Below are 20,585 nucleotides of genomic sequence, written 5' to 3'. Positions count from 1 at the left end.
ATGAATCTCACCATGATTCTTGTTCTTATTTAATAGATCTTGTATGAGTTTGAATCTTGATTATTCTATCATCATTTTTATTCTGACCAGTTTTAGAAAAAAAATGACATCGCTATAAAAATAAAGTCAATAAATTAAAATAAAACTACTGAAGTGTTCTACACATCCTGGGCTTGAATTTAGAATCTTGTTTCATTTCATTTGATTATGTTTTAAATCAGACACATCCATTGCAAAAGAATACAAGTTTTCTGCCCTGTCAAAAGGATTGTTTCAACCAAATATTTTGAAAGTTTTAAAACCTTAATCAAAAGTGATCAAAATAAATTGTGAAAAAATCTGGGTTAACATATAAAAGAAGATTTTGTAAAAAGAATTTTGTCAAAAGATGTTTATGTAAATCTTGAGAAATTTTCCAAACCGGGATAAATTTCTGCAATTGATAGGATCTATCTGATATTTTTCCTGAACATGGTTCAGTCCCAATTTTTTTTATTACAATAAATTTTGCAATTATGTTTCTTGGCAATGTTTATGAGATGTTGAGGCAGTTCCAGTAAAATATTGAGAGTGAAACTTGGTCTCTGAGATTTTTAGTGGGTTTTTAAAAATTGGGTTATATAATAGAGATCCAAACTGCATAGTACAACATGGGTTGGTGCGTAGTTGTATTTTACTTTGTGCAACATGTTTATTGATGCTTAAACATGATATTGGATAGATATGCATGTTAAATGGATGCATTTCATTATTGATTGAATTGAGTATGAATAAATATGAATGATTAGCCTACCTTGATTATGTAAATGCATAATGATTGCATTATTGTATTGATTTTATGGTAGAGACTAATCGAATACATGAATAAAGTGCCATGAATATTGTTGCATATGAACCCTGAATGTGATTGCATATTTGGATTGACATAATTAACAAGAGAATTAATTAAGAAATCAAAATAAACTTAATTCTCTTATGACCTATTGAGAGAGGAAGCCTGGTACTAATAGTTTTGTGAGATATTGTTTTAGCACGAAAGATTGCTTTTGTCTCCCATCCACAAAACCCATAACCTAAAAAACTATCACGATTTGTCCACAATGTGGTAGGTAAGACTCATTGAGAAAAATATGATATTGCAGGTTGTAGGAGGTTGAGAAATCTCTCTAAAATTTATATTTACCTCTCTGGAGTAGTCATAGTTGGGGCGTCACGTAGGTTAATAAGACACAATTGCTTAAAAATACAAACCTGGGTCGTACCTCTATACTGGGAGAGTTTGTGTTGTACCCAGAGACAGATATTAGCAAATGAAACAAGAATGCGAATTGCATATAGATTGAACGTAACATGTATCATTTAAGCAAGAAAACAATAATTAAAAATAAAAACTTATTCATGCATGAAGAACTCACATCACTGAAATGATAAGTTCATGCATCTTGTATATATTCATGCATTTTGTAAATGTTCATGCATGTGCATAAATTATTGTATTGATGCAAATCTTAGCATGAATGGATGTGCATTAAAGTAACATGTTATTTTGTTGTTAACATGATTTTATGTTATTTTTTGCTAAGATGTGTGCTACATGATTGATATATGAGGTTGTATTTAAATGTATTCTGATATCGTGCATTATGCCAGTATGTTATTGCCTACTTATATTCGAGTTGTTTGATTCTTTTACTTGTAAAATTTTTAAGCTCTGAGGAGGCCTAGTGATCATACGTTGTCCAGCTATTCTTGGACTTTGCACGCTACCTGTCGAGGTGGTGATTTTGGTTCCTCATATTTTGAGGGTTTGGTTGGCTATGATATTGGGTTTAAGAATGATTCTGTAACTGGACAATTATGAACGATTTAAACTTTATTATAATTCGATTCAATTGATATTGATGTATTCTGTTTTTTACATTTTAGTTAGTGTATGGTTTGATACGGTAACTGTGACAATCCTGATTTGTATATTCCGATGAGTTAAAAAAAAAATTATGAGAAAAATCAAGCTATAAATTGGAGTCGTTACACTAACAACAAATCATTCAAACTGGATTGTCATTAGCATTTTCCTTGATGTGCCATTAGCTCTTTTAGAGTGTCGTTAGTGGTTTCCTTCACATGAACCCATATCTTTTCAAAGTGTCATTAGCAACTCCCAAGATTGTTGTTAATAACTTGTTGTTAGCTCCTCATGAATTATCATTAGTAGATATTAATTTATTGTTAGCATTTGTTTGCACTTGTGATCTCCGAGATTTCTCAAAAGCTCGTAGAAGTCATTTTTTCATGCATTCATTTAATTTTTGGTTTTGGGTTCATTCATCCAGAATTTCACTTTTGTCAAAATCACTATAGCAAATCCAAAGGCACTTGGTAGGGATGATTCTCTCCTGCTTCAACTCAGTAAGATGCTCATAGAATCATATTTCACGAAGCACCTTGCTTCACATAAAGCAATCGTCTCACTGGTATCAGTAAAGACAAGTTGAGGCTGCCATGCCCAAGGAAAGATGGTTTCCAAAATGGAACAGATGCTTGAGAAGGTGGGCACGTCGAAGGTCCATTTCCTCATGAATCTCTTCAAAGGCAATCAAAGCAACTATGCAAAAAGTGAAGCATCCTCTAAGCCACATTAGGCACTGATCGAACAAGTTTGTATCACCTGTAATATCTCGTTAGGCATGCCATAAAGCCTACATGGACAGGCAAGGGACCTCATGATGGATTATTTGTGGCCATTTAGCCCAACCAGTCAAGTTTTGCAAAGCAACACACTCATAAGGGCAGGTACTGAGAAAGAACTAGTCCTAAATTGGATTGCCTCGTGAAATTAAGAGAACAATAACTCGAAATTTCAATGCATTCATCCAGGGTGATTGTCAGCTCCTTCATCAAAAGCTAAAAAGTGTTGGTATGAGGATTTCACCTCGACCATGGCAATCACTAGCTTCCCGTTTACATGGAATTCACAAAGCCATGCAGCCTGGTGTCAAAAGGTTTACAATGGATTCCACCTTTTTTTTTTCATTTTTTTCAGTGGCCGGCAGCTGGCCGGAAAAGCGCCGACCATATTTTTTTCTTAGTTTTTTTTTTTACTTGTTGGGCTGGCTGGCCATTTTTCGACCAGCCACCAGCCAAGAAATGGCCAATAAAATAATTTCAACAGGCTTAAAACTGATTTTTATTTTTAAGCAAGTCAATTGTGAAACCCTTTTGTAGAATGTCAAATATTTGTTTTACTTCTATGTGAAAATGCTCAATTCTCATAAGATCTTCTTGACTCTTACTCAAAAGGTCTAATAATGTATGTGTATTGGACTTTTTGAGACAGTTATAAGTCCTAGCTAGGGGCATGCAATTCTGATTAATCAATAAAAATATGTTTGAATATGATTTCTCTTTTCATATTATCCAATCTATCATGAAAGGTAAAAAAGGGCACAATAGCCCTTTTTAGATTGTCTTGTATATTTATGTCATGTTCCTCAAAGGAATGGATAAATCGATCAAATTACGAGAAGCTTCGTAAAATGCTTCTTTAGGAGTTAAATTTCTATTTATCCATATTTTAAGAAAATGTATCTCTTGTTTTCCATTCAATTCTCGTAAGAATTAATACTATGATTTGCATTTAGAAGAGGCATGGATATAATGTCTATAAGATAGCTTCCGTCTTAATAGTTAGGTTCTTATGCAATATCCATCACCCCTCGGCATCATTTTTTTTTTCTTTATTTTTTATGTTTTTGGTGGCCAAAAACCTGAAACCAGGTTTTTGTCACCCAAATAGGTTAGAAATCTGATTTTGTAAAAACCAGATCTTGCCCCCTCTCATCCAAACGGCCCCTAAAGGGCAGTATTTGAAAAAATTACATTGTGCTATGTAAGTAACACTTACTTTTTACAGAAAACTCAATACAAATGCCCTTGCAAATTTTTAATTACATCCTCAACTCAAATGACAATGATGTCAATTAAGAAAAAGTTATAAAACATCCAATTTTTTGCACTTGATATCCTTGCTTTTGCTTTTATAATATTTAGTATTTTAGGTTTGCTAACAATGGAGTAGGGGTGAGATTAAAAAATTTGAAGGGAAAAGATTTACAGTAGATCTGAATACAACCATACATGGAGTTAATTCATAATTGCATTCATGTAAACACAAATTTCATACTTAACTGAAAAGACAAATTTCATTAACTAATCGTAGCAACTTCAAGAACATCAAAATTCAGTGGGATGTCTATTTCACTGCTTCACAAATAGGAAACCATGGAAACGGAAAGTAAATAAGCTGCCTTCACTTTTTCTTTTTCTTTTTTTTTCTCCTGCGAACAATTCACCTTCTTCTTCCAAACTCTGGTTATTTTGTCAGACAAAATCTGGAGGCCGTTGGCGCCAAACCACACGATTCCCCAACCCTTTCCCTTTTTTACGGACAATCAAATTTCCACTTGTAATTTTTCATCTTCTTGTCCACCCCAAGTACGCACCCTTTCAAATGCAGCATCAGCCTACCACATTAACATCCCAATGAATTTCTCAAGAATATTTTCTTCATAAGGTGATGCCAGTTTCTAATAAATGAAAATTACCATTACCAAACATATTGCAACTATTTTTTTTTTCTTTTGAAGAGCAAAAATCTCCAGAGTTTTAAATTTTTTGATATTTCTGGATGCCATGGTTAATGGATTCAATATTTTTGGTAAGGATCTGTGACATGCACACACATGATGGTTTGAAGGTTTCATTTATATGCCTTCATGCGAAATGATTCAATAATCGAGGTTTGAGCCGAATGCAGTTCGGATATACGAGTAGAATGTATGAACTGCAAACATGCGGACTGGCTATGAACCAAAAAAGAAAAGTGCAAAAATGATCTTTAGTGGCGGAAAGACCCCTTTAGCAACGACCACTTTTGACTCTTCTTCAGTGGCAGTTCACTGCATCTAAAAACCTTTTTTTTTTCCTTCGATCAACGGTTCACTGGTAAATGAAACATACTAATGAGCTTTTCTGTTTTTCCTGTGGCTTTTTGAAATTCCAACCCGATGGATGTGTTCGGCAAAGTTGATTTACTAAAAATTGACACTCGGATCATACGTATTTTATGAAAAACATGATATTTGAAGCCTCAAAAGTTTACAAAGATTTTTTACTGCTGATTTTGGATCCTTATAAAAACCCATCCATGTGTAAAAATCAAACGCTCCACGGGCTGATACTTATAAAATAAAATAGGTAGATCACATCTGTACACTGATAATTTGAAAATAAAATGAAAAAAGCACAAAACAAACATTTAACATGTTTTATTTAACATGTTTGCATATATATATAAAAGATGATGCCGATGATGCAATTCAAGATGACAAGGTCCCTAGGGTCTGTGCAACTCATGACCCTAGTGAGCAGTGGCCGTGCTTTATGTTTCCAAAAAGACAAAAGACAAGGTGTATGCAATTATTTTATCATTTACCTCTTTGCTCCAATTTGTTCTCCATACTATCCCCAAGAGAATGATGGTTTGCAATGCAGTACCGCAAAGCATGCCAGTCCAAATTCCCTGATAAAGTCGGAACATTAGTATAAAAATAGCCTATACTTGGAGAGAGAGAGAGAGAGAGAGAGAGAGAGAGAGAGAGAGAGAGAGAGAGAGAGAGAGCTATGAATTCTGTCGATTTTTTTTCATTTTATTTTTTTTAGGTTTTAACTTAAACACAAGAAAATAATAACACAAAATTTGCAAATAAGTGAATAGAACCAAAGTTTGTTTTCCCAAGACATTGCAAATAAACTTGTAATACATTCATTTTTAATAACAAAATTGATTCATTTTTAAAGATATCACAATGTTTTTGTTATTTTTAACTTGTTTCATAATATTGTGTTTTCTTGCGATATTTTTTTATATAATTAAGATATTAATGTCACATAGGTGGCAATTTGTCCATAAGACTCTCATATAGGTGGGACGTTTTTGTTTCTTTAGAGAAAACAAAAGAAGGTGCAATTAAACACAAACTTCTTGGTTCTCCTGACTCCAGAAGCTGATGAACTTTCAGTAAACACAAGCATTTGACTTTAAATAGATTCAGAATCATGCTTTGTACTTACTGCAAGACATGAAAAAGTCTTAAGTTCAGTATTTTTCTTAAATAACAATTTACCAGGTGTTATCCTACTTGAAGCCCGCCTTTGTCCATCCAAGAACTTATTTATATATTAATAAATAAATTAAAAAATAAAATAAATTGAGAAGGTATATCTGGTTGGAGGGTCATTAGAATATGTTAACTGAAAATATGTGAACCGCAGTGTGAACTAGGCATTTCTAGCACTTTTTTTTGCAAATCCAACCCTGTAGATGCATTTGGCATGGTTCATTTGCTGAGAATCGATTGTTGGATCATGTATTTTCGATGAAAAATTTGATTTTTGGATGCTTGAATATTTATGAAAATTCTAAGACTTTAATTTTCAAGCCTTAAAAGATCATTCTTATGCATGATCCAAGAGTTGTTTTTATAAAACCAAACATCTATATCACATTAGTTTGGTGAAATTTATGCATAAAAAACAAAAACCCCCATGAAAATCTTGGTTCATACTCCAGTTAACATATTCTATAGGCTCTCTGGTTGGATAATTAAATAAATTAAAAAATAAAATATTGAAGAGGATTGAATAGCATGAAGGTAGACTAGAGCTTACCTTAACACCCAAGTCCAATTTGTAACCTAGAAGGAAGCCAAGAGGAAGACCGAATATATAATAGCACCCCAAGTTTATGTAAGCAACTAAGGCTTGCCAGCCTCCTCCAACAGCCACACCTGCATTGTAAATAAAGTAAAATAAGAATCATTTAGCAAGATAATTCAAAAAGCTTGATGGATCTTCTCAATTTTCAAACTTTAAAATCTGTCAGATCCATTTCTAGCTTTTGGTGATCATTGGGATCACGGAGCATTTGGAATTATATTAAACACGATCAAGTAAATAACAATTTTGGAGCATTCATAAACTTGGTTGCAGAAGTTTGCAAACTTTGTCATGCTTCGGACGATAGCAAGTATACTCTCACAATATTAGCCTTCATTAAGTATGTTTTTTAACTGCATCACATAGAGAGCAAAACTAGGAAACGGATCCCATCATTTGAAATAGGATGGGTTTCATCATACATTGAATCCTAGCCATCCAGCAGAACCATTTAGCCATTTGATCGGATGGCTAGGATTGAATGTATGATGGAACCCATCTTATTTCAAATGATGGGATCCGTGTTTGCAAAACTGTCACATTTTCTGTTGGTTATCAAAATTATGGGATAGTTTTTTTGGTGAAAGAAATAGGATATGTTGGTTTATGGGAAGATGGAAATTCCATCACCTTTTGAAACTTCTATTTGAAAAGATTGCCGGAATTTGACAAGGTGACAAAGCAAAAGAATAAAATGTAACAGCAGAAAAGAAAAACCATAGCTTTAACATTTTCCATGAATATATGTGTAGTAGTTACCTGATATGACTGGTTGGATACTATTTAGCACCATGGTCACTGCAAGAATGTAAGCAAGATTGGCAACCGAGTTCTGCACTTCCTTACTGCTGGTAAAAAGTAGGGCAAAGTAGTTTCTGGTTATCAGAATCACAGCCATGAAGAGAACCCCAATAATCAGTGATGTTAGGAGCACAGAGATCACTGCAAACTTTGCAGCTCTAGGGTGGCCAGATCCGAGCTCATTTGAAACGCGAACACTGAAAAATGTAAACGCACATAAAAAAAGGATGTATAATTGATTAAATTCACTAATGAAAATTGGTGCCACATTAAATTTTAGAAAACATTAATATGGTTTTTTTCTAATTTTTTAATTTCATGAAATAAACTAAAGTGGACATGTTTCTTTCTCTTTAACATGATTAGCACTAATAAGAAGGATACCAACTCTATCATTAATTTCTAATGTATGCATGGTTGTCCCTGTTTGCATAACCGTGTTAAAGAACTAGGGCCTTTTTCTTGGTGGGCAAGGAGGCAGGGGTTGAGCCAGAAATCCAAGTTAGGGTGGGTATATATATGTTGGTAATGATACGGTGATCCCGGAGTACCTACTCCCACTTAGCTTTAGATTGTCAAATTTCTTAAACTTCTTTAGTTGATCGGACCCTATAGATATGATCTATAGGCATTATTTAGTAGAAAACAAGTTTTTGGATCATGTGATTATAGCATATATGTATGTTTTTTAAGACCTCTAAAAATCAATGGCTCACAATGGATTAAAATTTCATGACTTAAAAAATCCTACTTTTATGTCCAAAAACATGATGAAAAGCTGATTCCTATCAAATAAACTATGTTGAGTACATCCATAAGGTTTAATTGAGAAAATACAACTTATAATCATGATTTTTAGTACATGGGAGTAGGTACTCCCGGAGCATTACTATATATATATATATATATATATATATATATATATATATATATATATATATATATATATATATATATAGAAAGAGAGAGAGAGAGGGGTGCAGGTCACCCCCTTATTGGGGATTTCCAGGCCAGTATGTAGCTCCGCCCACTAAGGAGGTGATCCTGGGGTTTCACTGTCCAAGAGCGAGGTACACGTTTTGAACCCAACTGAAGCTGACACCATAAACAGGTGTCGCCATCATTAAAAAAAAAAGTTGTACTGATTGGTCCTTAACAATGGAGGGAGGATCAGGTGCAATGTGATTGCACACTTTTAGTGTGCTGCTACACCTGACCATCTTGGATGTTTGGGTACAGCCTTGCAGCTGTGGAGCAGGTGTCCAAGAGGGTGATCAGGTGCAGCAGCACACCAAATGTGTGAAAACTGTATTACTGGACAGTCAAAACTTTCACCGGCGCCAGTGAGAGCTTTACCTGTGAGGCTTTCAATAGCGAGGCGATTGTTCAAGTAAAGACTTTTACTGACACAAAATAAATCCCATTTTTCATGTAGTATTGCACCTGATCTGTCCTCTTAGCAAATAATGGATGAAAGACTTATATAACTGAATCATATAGAAGCCGATTACGGGGGCATCTTATGTTACTCATCATGGTTGCAACAAGAGCAATTTCGCAGTTGCGGAAGCTTGAAGTGCAGGAAGTAAAAGAGGCAAGGATTGTTGACCAAGATACCATTATTGTGAGAATGGCCATATAACCATATGAATGGTATAGGATGGCATGGTGTTAGAATGCATGATGCATATTAGACGGGAATGCATGATGCATATTAGACGGCATATGAGCATTAGCTATCAAATTTAACAATCCAAATACATGGTTGGTGGTCACTACAACAAGTTCAACACACAACTGTCAATGTAACTTCTCACCTGATGGCAGCATTGATTCCAATGAAAATGATTTGTTCCCAGCCGTTTACATTCATGCTGAAAAAAGAAAAAAGAACTAATCAGCTTGTTTATGATGCTAGAGAAATACTCTCAACACACTTGCAACACACCCTGTTATTCTTGGATTTCCTCAGCTTCCTGTGATTGCAAAACACAGTCACAGCACTTTTTTAAGTTTACCAAAACATGAGAAAGTTGCCAGTGTGATTGTTAGTGTGGACATGGACCATTACCTGACAAGCTACCTAAGGTTGGAACCAAATCTTGAGCTGAAGCAAGACACATAGATAACTGGTCTGGCTTAGTTCAGGGAGCCTGTTTAGCTTGGCTCATACAAACAACATCACAAAGAGCTTTGACATTCTTTACAAAGTGTTTGGATATTGGGGAAGGAGTGAAGGTGTTCACTACTTCTCATATAATTAGGGATGGCAGTGGACCCGGGGACAACGGGCCCCGCCCCGTTTGGACCGGGGATGAAGGATATGAAACGGGGATGGAGGCGGGGGTGGAGGTTAAAATCCATCCCCGGCGAGGATGGAGGTTCGGATTTTGAAACAGGGCGGGGGTGGAGACCTTGTCCCTCGCCCCCTCCCCGATCCACTGCCATCCCTACATATAATGCACGAAACGACCACAAGGGGTTGCCCATGTGGTCTTGACTCGTGGATAGGGATGCCTCTCCCTACCTTGCAAGGCTAAGCAATAGGTGCTCGCAGAGTTTTACGCTGCCAAGACAATGATCATAAGAATGCAGGCTAAACCAGCATGACCTAGTCTTCAATCCCAAACAGGTTTTTTCCGTGTAATAAAACAAAACAAAAAATTAATGCACAGAAACAGTTTTCTAAAGGTTTTATCTGAGGATTTGGACTTTCCATGCAAGAGAAAAACCCTTACTCCTAACTCAAACACACCTATATGTTTTTCATTGTGGAAGGAAATGAATCATGACAAGTACCATATTGATAACGAATCGACGGCGATCGTCGCATCACTCAAATGTCCGGTGAGGAGAACTAGTATCATCATGTACCAAATCTCTAGGCATAACATGACGGCCGACGCGAGCGAGAGCCAGACAAATGCCCAAATCTCGTTGAAGGCCATCATGGAGAATCCAGGCCATGCATTCTTGCACCAACCAAACACATACGACATCTGTGCCACCACAATGAACCACGCGCTGATGTCCAACGCTGCAGCTGCTCCAGTCAAGTCCCAACGAAAGATCCATATGAAGAGCCAAGACAGAAACACATGAAGGATCAATGATGCAAGTCCAATCCATGCCAGGACCATCACCTAAGCACAATCATCAGTCACAGAACTTGAGTTCGTATGAGGAAAGAAAAATAAAACCAAGGGAAACCCTTTGCCGAAGCAAGGAAAACCCCGGGTAGGGCCCCACGACCACCCTGCCTTACGTGGCCCAAAACCAAGGTCTTGTTTAATTAATAGCCATTGCACCTGCATCTTCTAAAATTAAGCATCATCCAGCTTCATTTTGGTCAATATGTTGTTGCTAGTTGCTACAATCATCCTAAACCAAATGTGACATTCTTAGTGCCCATAGGAACACCAAATCTAACAAGTTCCAACAGGAGCTTCAAGGGCCATGTATTAATTTGCGAAACAAAAATCCATGATTTCCTAACCTTCCTAGTACTATTAGAAGATACAATAGGAATATGTGGATGAAAACTTTCTTGTTTTAACAATTAATGGCAGGATGCAGCAGATTTGGAATCCATACCATTGTCAGTTTGTGGACTTGAAGCCTATTCCATGGAATCAAACAATCCATTTTATGAATTGCATACAATATGGAATCCACAAAAGGAAATAGAGGAAAGAACAACTTTAGGAAAAAGTTATGAATGCTCTTTCCTTGACCTGATCAGTAGTGGGGCACAAAGAGGTCGGATATGGACTAAATCATATATAGTTGATCAAATCCAAAATCTGAATCTACATCCAATTTGGAACTAACAAAGACAAGTTGACTCTGGATTTCAGATGGTAATGATAGATCTAATAAAATTGCTCGAAACAATGATTTTGCATAAAAAAATATTGACTTGAATTGACGAGTGCACATCCATATAACATATCAATCTAAATGTGGTATGAATCTAAAGAGAATCCAATTGCGTAAGTCTGCATCCGGTACTCATTTTGATCTTAAGTGGAGATCCAACTGAATCCAATCCATTTGCATCCCTAAATATATAGGCTATGATATGAGTATGTTCTATGGAATGTGAATGTTTTCAATGCATAGGCTAAATGTGTTTTAATATATATATATATATATATATAGTCACTTGAATATGAGAACTGAAATATGAAAAATAGAATATGAGAAATAGAAATATGGGCATTTCCAACACATTTTTTTTTTGCAAATCCAACAATGTGGATGTGCTTGGCATAGTGAATTTGATAGGAATCAACCATTGGATCATGTATTTTTGATGAAAAAATGTGATTTATGAATGCTTGAATATTTATGAAGCTTATGAGCCATTGATTTTAAAGCCTTAAAAAAATCTCGTTTATGCATCAAAATCCGATGATTCAAGAGCGAGTTCTTATAAAACCAAGCATGTAGATCACATACGTGCAGTTAGATTCAAGAGAAAAGAACAAAAAATCCTTGAAAATTGTGGTTCACACATTAGTTCTGATATTTTAGTGACTCATATATATATATATATCATGGCATCCCAAACGCACCCAGTTCCTTTTCCAAACCCAATTTAAGATGCCAGGCAATGTCACTTTCAGTGCATCTTTTATTTGGTAACAGTAAATTCTTGCTTGCTAGACTTTTACTCACACACACACACACGCATGTGTAAACGCATGAGCATGTGCATACACATGCAAGCATGCATGCACAAGCACATACACACAGACGCATGCGCACACATCGTACCTCACCTTCCTCTGTGCTTGAAGGAATTTTTGAACAGGAAAGTTGCAGGCAAAGGCGAAGAGCTGTGGGATGATCATGAGTGCAAAGTTTGCACCAAGCTCAGCTATGTCTGCCTGTTGTCCAATGAGCTTGAGTATAGGTTCAGCAAATACATAGACTGGGCATATGATTAGAGCACAGACCAACATAATTATCCAAGAGCGCTGCAAATAGATGCCGAGCATGTGCACCTGCCCAGCACCAAAAGCTTGGCCACAGAGCGTCTCAAGAGCACTGCTCATCCCATACTGTCAAGACAAAAAACAAAACCAACAAAAAAGAAGAAGAAGAATTCCATTCAATCTGCTGAATTTTGGTAAAGATGAGGTCTACACTACAACATTCAATACATTTCGTAGTGGAAGAGAGTTTAGTTACATTTCATCTGAAATTCATCAGCAAGGTATTGTTGCTCCACAACCCCTCACGTTTAGTAGCAATATTACTAACAATAAGAATGTTGAAGTTCATGAAATTGGTCTAGTTTTATGTTCAAACCAGATGCAAATCCAAGACAATACTATGGTCACCAAATTACTACTATCTAAGGCTCTGTTAGGAAACTGGTAGTGGTGGAAGGGAATTTATGCAATTGGAAAAGTGGTAGCTGCCAAATCCACAAATATAAAGCGAGACAGACGCATTTCGTCTCCCAAATGCATAAACTCTCATCCCAGCTACCAGTTTTCAAACACCCACCACCAATGTAGTTTGACGTATCTACCAAATGCATAAACTCCCATCTCAACTGCCAGTTTCCAAACAGAGCTTAAAATATCTAGAATCATCTAATATTATTTAAAAATAATAAATAATAAGCAACAAATGAAAATTAACTCATATCTCAAATCTCAATTGAACTACCTAACTCTGAGGACTTCTCACCTATTTATAGACGTTAAACTTTTAATTTTAATAGCTAAACTTCTACTTTTGATAAATTCTAATTAACATAGATGTCAGTTCATTTTAACTTTCTAATTGAACATGGATCTATCATTTGGACACTAGGCAAGTGGTTTCAGCCAAGGTGTGTGTGCCTTTAACTCGCTTCTGCAAGGCTTACGTAGCTCCTCACCTGAGCCAAGCTGCGTGTCGCACGGCTCAAATCAAGTTAATCCATATATTCTGAGAGAAAATCCTGTAAAACGCTGGATGAGATAGCGACCACAAAACCCACCCACCCCACAGTAATGTAGCTCAGTACAAGTGGGACCCACAGAGGGATGGGTTTTGTGGTTGTAAATGCTGGGTGAGATTAGTTTTACAGGATCCACTTTCATTATCCAACACAGTTGGGCCTATATATACTACCTTCAAAGCCAATACATGGAATACAGTAATAAGTTGATTTTTAAATTAAAGGAAAATTTATTGCACCAAAGGCATAAGCGTGTGAAATCATGGTCACAAATAGTAGTTTCGGCTATATCTGGGCAAGTTGAATCTCAGAAAATATTGGTTTGTTTGATAAATGTAGGAAAAATATTGAGAAAATTTTGGCATTTAAAAATTTGTAAAAAAAAAAAGCAGAAATAAGTGAGAAAATAATATGCATAGATAACAAAACAAACAAGAGGCTACTAAAATATGAGAATTAGAATGTGAACTAGGCATTTTCGATAGTTTTTTGCAAATCCAACCGTGCAGATGAGTTCAGCATGATCCTTTTTTTTTTTTTTTTAAAAAGGCAGGCTGGGTTATTATTCAACGTACCACTAGGTTTTGAACTCGGATCATGTTAAATATGATTTTCGGACAACTGGATATTGACAAAAAATTTAAGTCTTTGATTTTTAAGCCTTAAAAAATCCTGCTTATTCACCACAATCTGATGATCCAAGAACTGACCCCTTTAAAACCAAGCATCTAAATTACATCTGCGTGGTCCGATTAAAAAATAACAAAAACAAAAACAAAAACGAAAAAAAAAAAACACATAAAAGTCTCTCGATTCACACTTTAGTTATTAGATTTCCAATTCTCATGTTCTATTAGTCCAACAAACAAGTGTTGATAGCCTTTCAAAAAGCAAACAAACAAACAAGTGTTGATAAATCTTTTTATTTGATTGCAAACAAACCGGTTGCCATTTGGAAAGATTGGTATCCCAGTGAAATTGAGATGTAATGATTATTATGAATTTTCAATGAACAGGTAGGGGGTCTACCTAACCCCAGCTTTATCATTAAAAAAAAGTATAAAAATATAATAATGTATAAGAGAAACAAGGAAAACGTACAATATTTAAGATATAAAAAAAAAAGTAGCTTGAAATGAATGCCCAACCTGCATCTTTTTGCTTGTTATGGTTTCACTTCTTCAAAGATGCCCGTGGTTCCGGCCTTTTCAGGGGTTGGTGAGCCGTTTAAGGGTTGTGAGGGCTCAGTCAAGTCCCTGTAGGCCTATTATAGGTCACCACACTAGAACCATTCACTTGTCTAAAACCTAACCAAGTCAACTATAGCTAGTTAATTTCTTGTAGTTGGTACACTAGCCTTTGACTACATGCAACATTCTACAATATTCGGTCCTCACATTGCAGAGTAGAGCTTTGGTGAGCAGGACTAGCCCTTAAGAGCTACATGGAAACCGGTCTTTTTGGAAGGAGATGGTCAAGATTGAGCATAGGGTTGACAATTATTTGTGATCTTTCACTTAGTGTTGATGGTTAGGTTTAAGAACCGGGTTGGGTATTGGGAATTCCATGTAGAAAAACTAAAACCAGGGGAAAAGTTTTCTGCTGTTTGGATCATTTACCATGAAGCCGAAGGAGAAGGTGGAGATGACGGAGAGGCCGATCGTGACGGCAGAGAGCTGGAGGTTTCCGATGTGGCCGACGAAAATGAGGGTGGAGGAGTTGATGCCATAGAGACAGAGCAGCTGGAAGACGATAGGTGCCCCGATGGACCAGAGGCGGGCTGACTCCTTGAGGAAGAGTCTCCAACGCATTCCCACACCCGCCACCACCGGATAGTCTCCCGACTCTCCCTCGCTAGAGCCATTGAGGAGGGGAGCTTCCATCTTAGCACCACCAGAAGCCACTTCGACTTGATGTAGCAGTTGGATATGCAATATATATATATATATATATACATAGTCTTAGTGTAGGAGAGAGAGAGAGAGAGAGAGAGAGAGAGAGAGAGAGAGAGAGAGAGAGCACGAGAGAGCACTTTGTGGGGATCAGCTGAATTCTAATCAGCACCACTGTCAAATAATCGAGGACAGATTTGACAAAATACAATTTTTTGTGTTTTGAAATCACCACTGTCCATCACTTCAATCACCACCGTTCAATGCAAAAATAATTTCCAAAAGGTTTGTGTCGTGAAATCATTACGGTCCATGGCCTTCATCACCACCGTTTATTGTGCAAACAGTCCGGCCCACAAAGAAAAATTGTTAAAACACAATAAATGTGTTTTAACATTACTGCCAGTGTGTTTTGGTGGGCTCGACTAGAGTGATTGCACAATGAATGGTGATGGTAAAGGCACAACAAAGTTACAAGGTTTGTGTATTGACAAATATCACTTGATCGGACCTCAGATTGGGTCATATGGGTAGTGGCACGTGATTGGTAGGTACACGTAACAATGGAAGGAAAGAAAGGAATGGCAAGTTCCTGGAACCGAATGGAAATGCTGCCATGTGATTGGTTGCTGGGAGATGCAATCACGTTAAATTAAAATTATACATGCACCTGTCTCTTTTATATATAAAAGAAAAACCTACAAAATACAAAACCTATTAAATGAAACAGAAACATGATAATGGATTATCATGAATTTCTGTGTTTTTTTTGAAATTTTGAGGGTACAAATATGATCTAAATACCATTTTTTCCATTCAAAATGCATGAATTAAGCATCAATCTCTAGTAAATCAATCATGCTGAACACATCTATAGTGATACCATATGGTGGTACATATTGTAGGTTTCATTTAATACCGAAAATCCACTGTCAGGTTTCATTTAATAGGTTTTGAATTTTGTAGGTTTCCATTTCCCTATATATTTATATATGAGAAAATATATGGTGTGTACCATGATACCATATGGTGGTACATATTCATGCTTTCATGGATTTAGCCACCAAATGGTAAATCTACTTGTATAGATGTGTTTAATTAGCATAGTTCATTTACTATGTTAGAAGGTTTTATCATGTTTAATAAACCATCAAATTTTGTTTTTGAGAGGGTGAAAATCAACGGTTCATAATTCATGAAAATATGAGTTGTTTAAAAATAGCATAAAATATTTTATTTGAGTCAATTTTGACACATGAAAATAATAGATAAAACATGCTAAACATGATCCAATGATTGGATTTTGCTTTTGGAGCTTAGATCTATGTAAATTAAGTGTGTATCACCATAAGCTACAGTGATACAATACGCCCATATATATATATATATATATATATATATATATATATATATATATATATATATATAAAACATGCTAAACATGATCCAATGATTAGATTTTGCTTTTGGAGCTTAGATCTATGTAAATTAAGTGTGTATCACCATAAGCTATAGTGATACAATATGCCCACATATATATATAGCTTATATATATATATATATATATATATATATATATATATATATATGGGTGGTTTATATGGTGGACGGGTACCAAACCCATAACTGTTGGATTTTTTATAATCCAACCACTAGTATTGGTTTAAAAAAGCAACAATCCAGAGTAGCTCCATAAAAAATCTAATCGTGGACATTGCCTTTCGAAACTTAAAGCATTTTGACCTTTGGTTCTTTAGGGCTTGTTTGGACGCACATCCTGTGCATCTCGCAGGACACAACGGCCGCCAAGAACACAATTGATAACAACCATTTGGGATCAACACTGATCCACCCCCTAGTTATGCTGGGGACATGACAGGGGTGAACAATGTTGACCAAAAAAAAAGGGCGGGGGGAGGGGGGGGTCCAACCCCGATCCTCTAATTCTGCCCCATCTATTTCACTCTTGTACAATGGTCGACGGAGAAGCCAATGCTAAGGCCGACGGTGAAGCTAGTAGCAAGGCCTGCAACAAGCTCTCTCTCTCTATCCCTTTTCTTCTTCCCCTTCTTCGTTCCTCTCTCTCTCCCCCTTCTTCTTTCTTTCTTCTTCTTCGCTCTTCTTCTTGTTCTTCTTTACAATTTTTTTCTTTAATTAAGTTTTTTCTTTGATTTTTATTAATTAGGTTTTTTTCTTTGATTTTTATTGATTAAGGTTTTTTCATTGATTATGGTTTTTTCTTTGATTTTCATTGATTAAGGCTTTTCATTGATTATGGTTTTTTCTTTGATTTTTATTGATTAGGGTTTTGAATCAAATATCTTTAATTAGGGTTTTAGATATTTAATTTGATTAAAACTTTTTTCTTTGATTTTCTTTTATTAGGGTTTTGAATCAAAATTCTATATTTAGTTTTATTAAGGTTTGAATTAGGATTTTTTATATTTAATTTTATAGTTTATTTATACCGACTTGAAAAATGAGGAGCAAGGCGTCCTCAGACCTCTGTTACTCAGAGTCAAGGTGGTCCAGGTCACCAGACAGAAGGTAGGCCTTAGTTACTGCAGCGATAGGGATTGCAATCCGAATTTACCCATGCATTGATCATCTCTCGGTCTTTTAGAGGTCACAACTTGGGTTGGGGATCCGGGTAGCAGAAACTACGGCAAATATACCCCTTTGCACAATGAACATCGTAGTATTTCTCGTTGTCACGATGAACACCTCTGAGTACCCAGAGGAGTAAGACTATCAAAACTTAATACTAACCCTGCTAAGTCACTAACATAGTTAGTTGCAATTTATTTGAGATTATATGGTTATTTATGAGATTATATTGTTTTGATTGACATCTTATTATTGTGATCATGCTATTGATATTATTAAGCTTATGAACATGTCATTTCATAATTCTAGCATATTAGTCGTATTGATAATTGCATATTGAAGAATATGATAGATATTTTATTTTCTTATCATAATGGATGATGCTTGAATTTGCTTACTTGCTCGCAAGATTTTGACCCCATTTTTATGGGGTACAAATAATGAAGAATAATGTAGTGCAAGAGCTCGATGCGCGGCAGGACCTTGATCCAAACATCCCTAACTACGTTTCGATCTTGGAAACAATTATTACTTATCTCATTCTAATGGGATATTTTGTTAAACTTTTGATGATGTATAAACTTTGATAACTTGATTTATTTATAATGCATGGAATGGTTTTCATTGCTTACGGTTGGAACTATATATATCTCATCTTTGTGACCCGTCGGAATCGTTCGACTCTTTCAAAACTCAAACTATTTTCGCTATGCTATTTCAAAGAAAAAAAATGGGGTTAAAATTTTAAGTTTTTAAGTTAGAAATTTTGGGGCGTTATAACATTGGTATCAGAGAAAAGTTAGGAAAATTTGTTCAAGATTTGCAGACATCAGTAATTGCAATGTTGTGGCAAGACATATATCAAATTATGATAGGGGTTATGCACGACCTGACTCAAGGAGCCGATCAACTGAATCAAGCTATGTAACGCCCCAAAAATTTGACTAAAAAATTTCGGAATAATTTTTTTTTATTACAGCAAAATTTTGGTTAACTTATTCGGTCAAACAATTGGGCAGGTTACATGGTATAATCAAGGATACTTTAGCAACATTTATTTCCATATCAATAAATGAAATGTCAAATCAATTATTACACAATTCATAATTAAAATATCATAATGTTTATTAGAGTTACGCATGATCACAAATATCAAATCTCTTGGCTCCGCCCACGATGATGCCAGAAATATGCCCGTGTACCTCATTCACTTCCTATAAAAACAAGAGAAGTAGAAGTGTCAGACTACAACCAGTCTGAGTAAGTGACATTCTATAAATGTATAGGTGCATAGTGCCATATGTACATTAAACATGCAACTATCTATGAAAATAAAATGTCTACATTTGAATATACTAGATGAACTCCAAAATAGTAACTATTCACCAAGTTCTAATCCCAACATTTACCATATCGAATAACCAACAATACAAAAGTAATACGGTAAAGATTTAGTTTTGTCTTATTAATGCGCAATGTGGGTACACACAGGCTAAACGTCATAGCAGACCGAGGCTACTCGGGGGTTCATTAAATTTCATTAGGTGACCCAAGTGACTGGTTGTACGGACACACAAAGAGGACGATTCATGACCGAGAGAGTATTCTTCAATGGCAGCAACTAGAAATAGGATGCATCATGAAAACTTCTGCAGAAGACTTGGACATATCACCTAAGATATATTGGTGGTCCTGGACCCCTAACTCTGAGGGATAGGGACCGGGTGAGACGCCTCGCTCTCACAAGCACAAGAATGTCCCACAGAGTTTATACTGTCTACCTCTCTATGTAGACCACGAGTTCGGTAACATACACCATCTTTCAGGTGTACCCAGAACTCAGGGAATCCAGTAACATATACCGTCTTTCAAGTATATCCAGAAATATTAATTTTTTTTGTTAAGAGTGTTCTTTTCATAGATTTGTATATTATTCTGTTTTATAGCACATTACCTCTTGGGGTACCGAACTTCCATTCCTCACCCAGGTGGTGACAAGTACAAGTGAGTCTGTCGTGGTGTGGGTAAGCACCCAGACAGTTATCCACAACCACATGCTCATATTTTTTGCCTAACACTCTTTTATTACCTGTTAAGTCATTTTAACAACATGACATGCCATAGGCTTATGGAATTTCCCTATTCTGATTTCATAGACCTCCGTCAGTCTATCACCGGATCAAACCCGAATGGGTGTCAACTCATTCCATGAAACCAAAAACTTATTATCATACTTAGCTGTCATTTTTTTTCTTTCTTTTCTAGTCATGGCATATCAGCAAGGCGGCGTATCTTGATGGTAACCCGAGATTGACGAGATGGCTCAGGTTGACACATCCTGCTGGATGCACCACTAGGGTGAAACAACAGTTACCACTGATTAACACAACAAAACGACAACACCAAGCTGCCCTTCTTTAGCAGTTGGTTGGGTCAGCAGGCCCAATCGGCCTGCTATGGCACTGGTGCAGGCTATCAAAGTGTTGACAGTAGCTGGTGTTGAGACAACCCCAACCGACTTTGCACCATATCATTGGCCACCTACATCA

At 36.1% G+C, this 20,585-nt stretch overlaps 1 protein-coding gene across 1 annotated transcript; it reads right to left on the bottom strand.

Moving 5' to 3' along the window:
• Window positions 1-4,183: 4,183 nt before the first annotated feature.
• On the bottom strand, window positions 4,184-15,451 carry LOC149844993 (protein DETOXIFICATION 34-like). Its single transcript, XM_089997414.1, has 8 exons — window positions 15,157-15,451; window positions 12,363-12,644; window positions 10,378-10,721; window positions 9,396-9,452; window positions 7,537-7,775; window positions 6,730-6,848; window positions 5,495-5,581; window positions 4,184-4,523 (listed from the first exon to the last, which is right to left on the bottom strand). Exons 1-8 carry the CDS (start codon window positions 15,418-15,420, stop codon window positions 4,452-4,454), a joined length of 1,464 nt encoding a protein of 487 aa, XP_089853540.1. The 5' UTR covers window positions 15,421-15,451; the 3' UTR covers window positions 4,184-4,451.
• Between the last annotated feature and the right edge of the window lie 5,134 nt (window positions 15,452-20,585).

This window comes from Nuphar pumila, chromosome 2, assembly GCF_984573655.1.
Source record: "Nuphar pumila chromosome 2, dmNupPumi1.hap1.1, whole genome shotgun sequence".
NCBI classification, from domain to species: Eukaryota; Viridiplantae; Streptophyta; class Magnoliopsida; order Nymphaeales; family Nymphaeaceae; genus Nuphar; species Nuphar pumila.
Note: the sequence above shows the minus strand (reverse complement) of the source record. Positions and strands in the feature narration are given on the sequence as shown.

Coding starts and splice junctions, on each gene's coding strand:
- LOC149844993 (XM_089997414.1), bottom strand. CDS start 15,420: ATGGAAGCTCCCCTCCTCAATGGCTCTAGCGAGGGAGAGTCGGGAGAC. Junction 9,453..10,377: donor GTCGATTCGTTATCAATATG/GTACTTGTCATG, acceptor TTCTTTTTTCAG/CATGAATGTAAACGGCTGGG. Junction 7,776..9,395: donor GGAATCAATGCTGCCATCAG/GTGAGAAGTTAC, acceptor TACATTTTTCAG/TGTTCGCGTTTCAAATGAGC.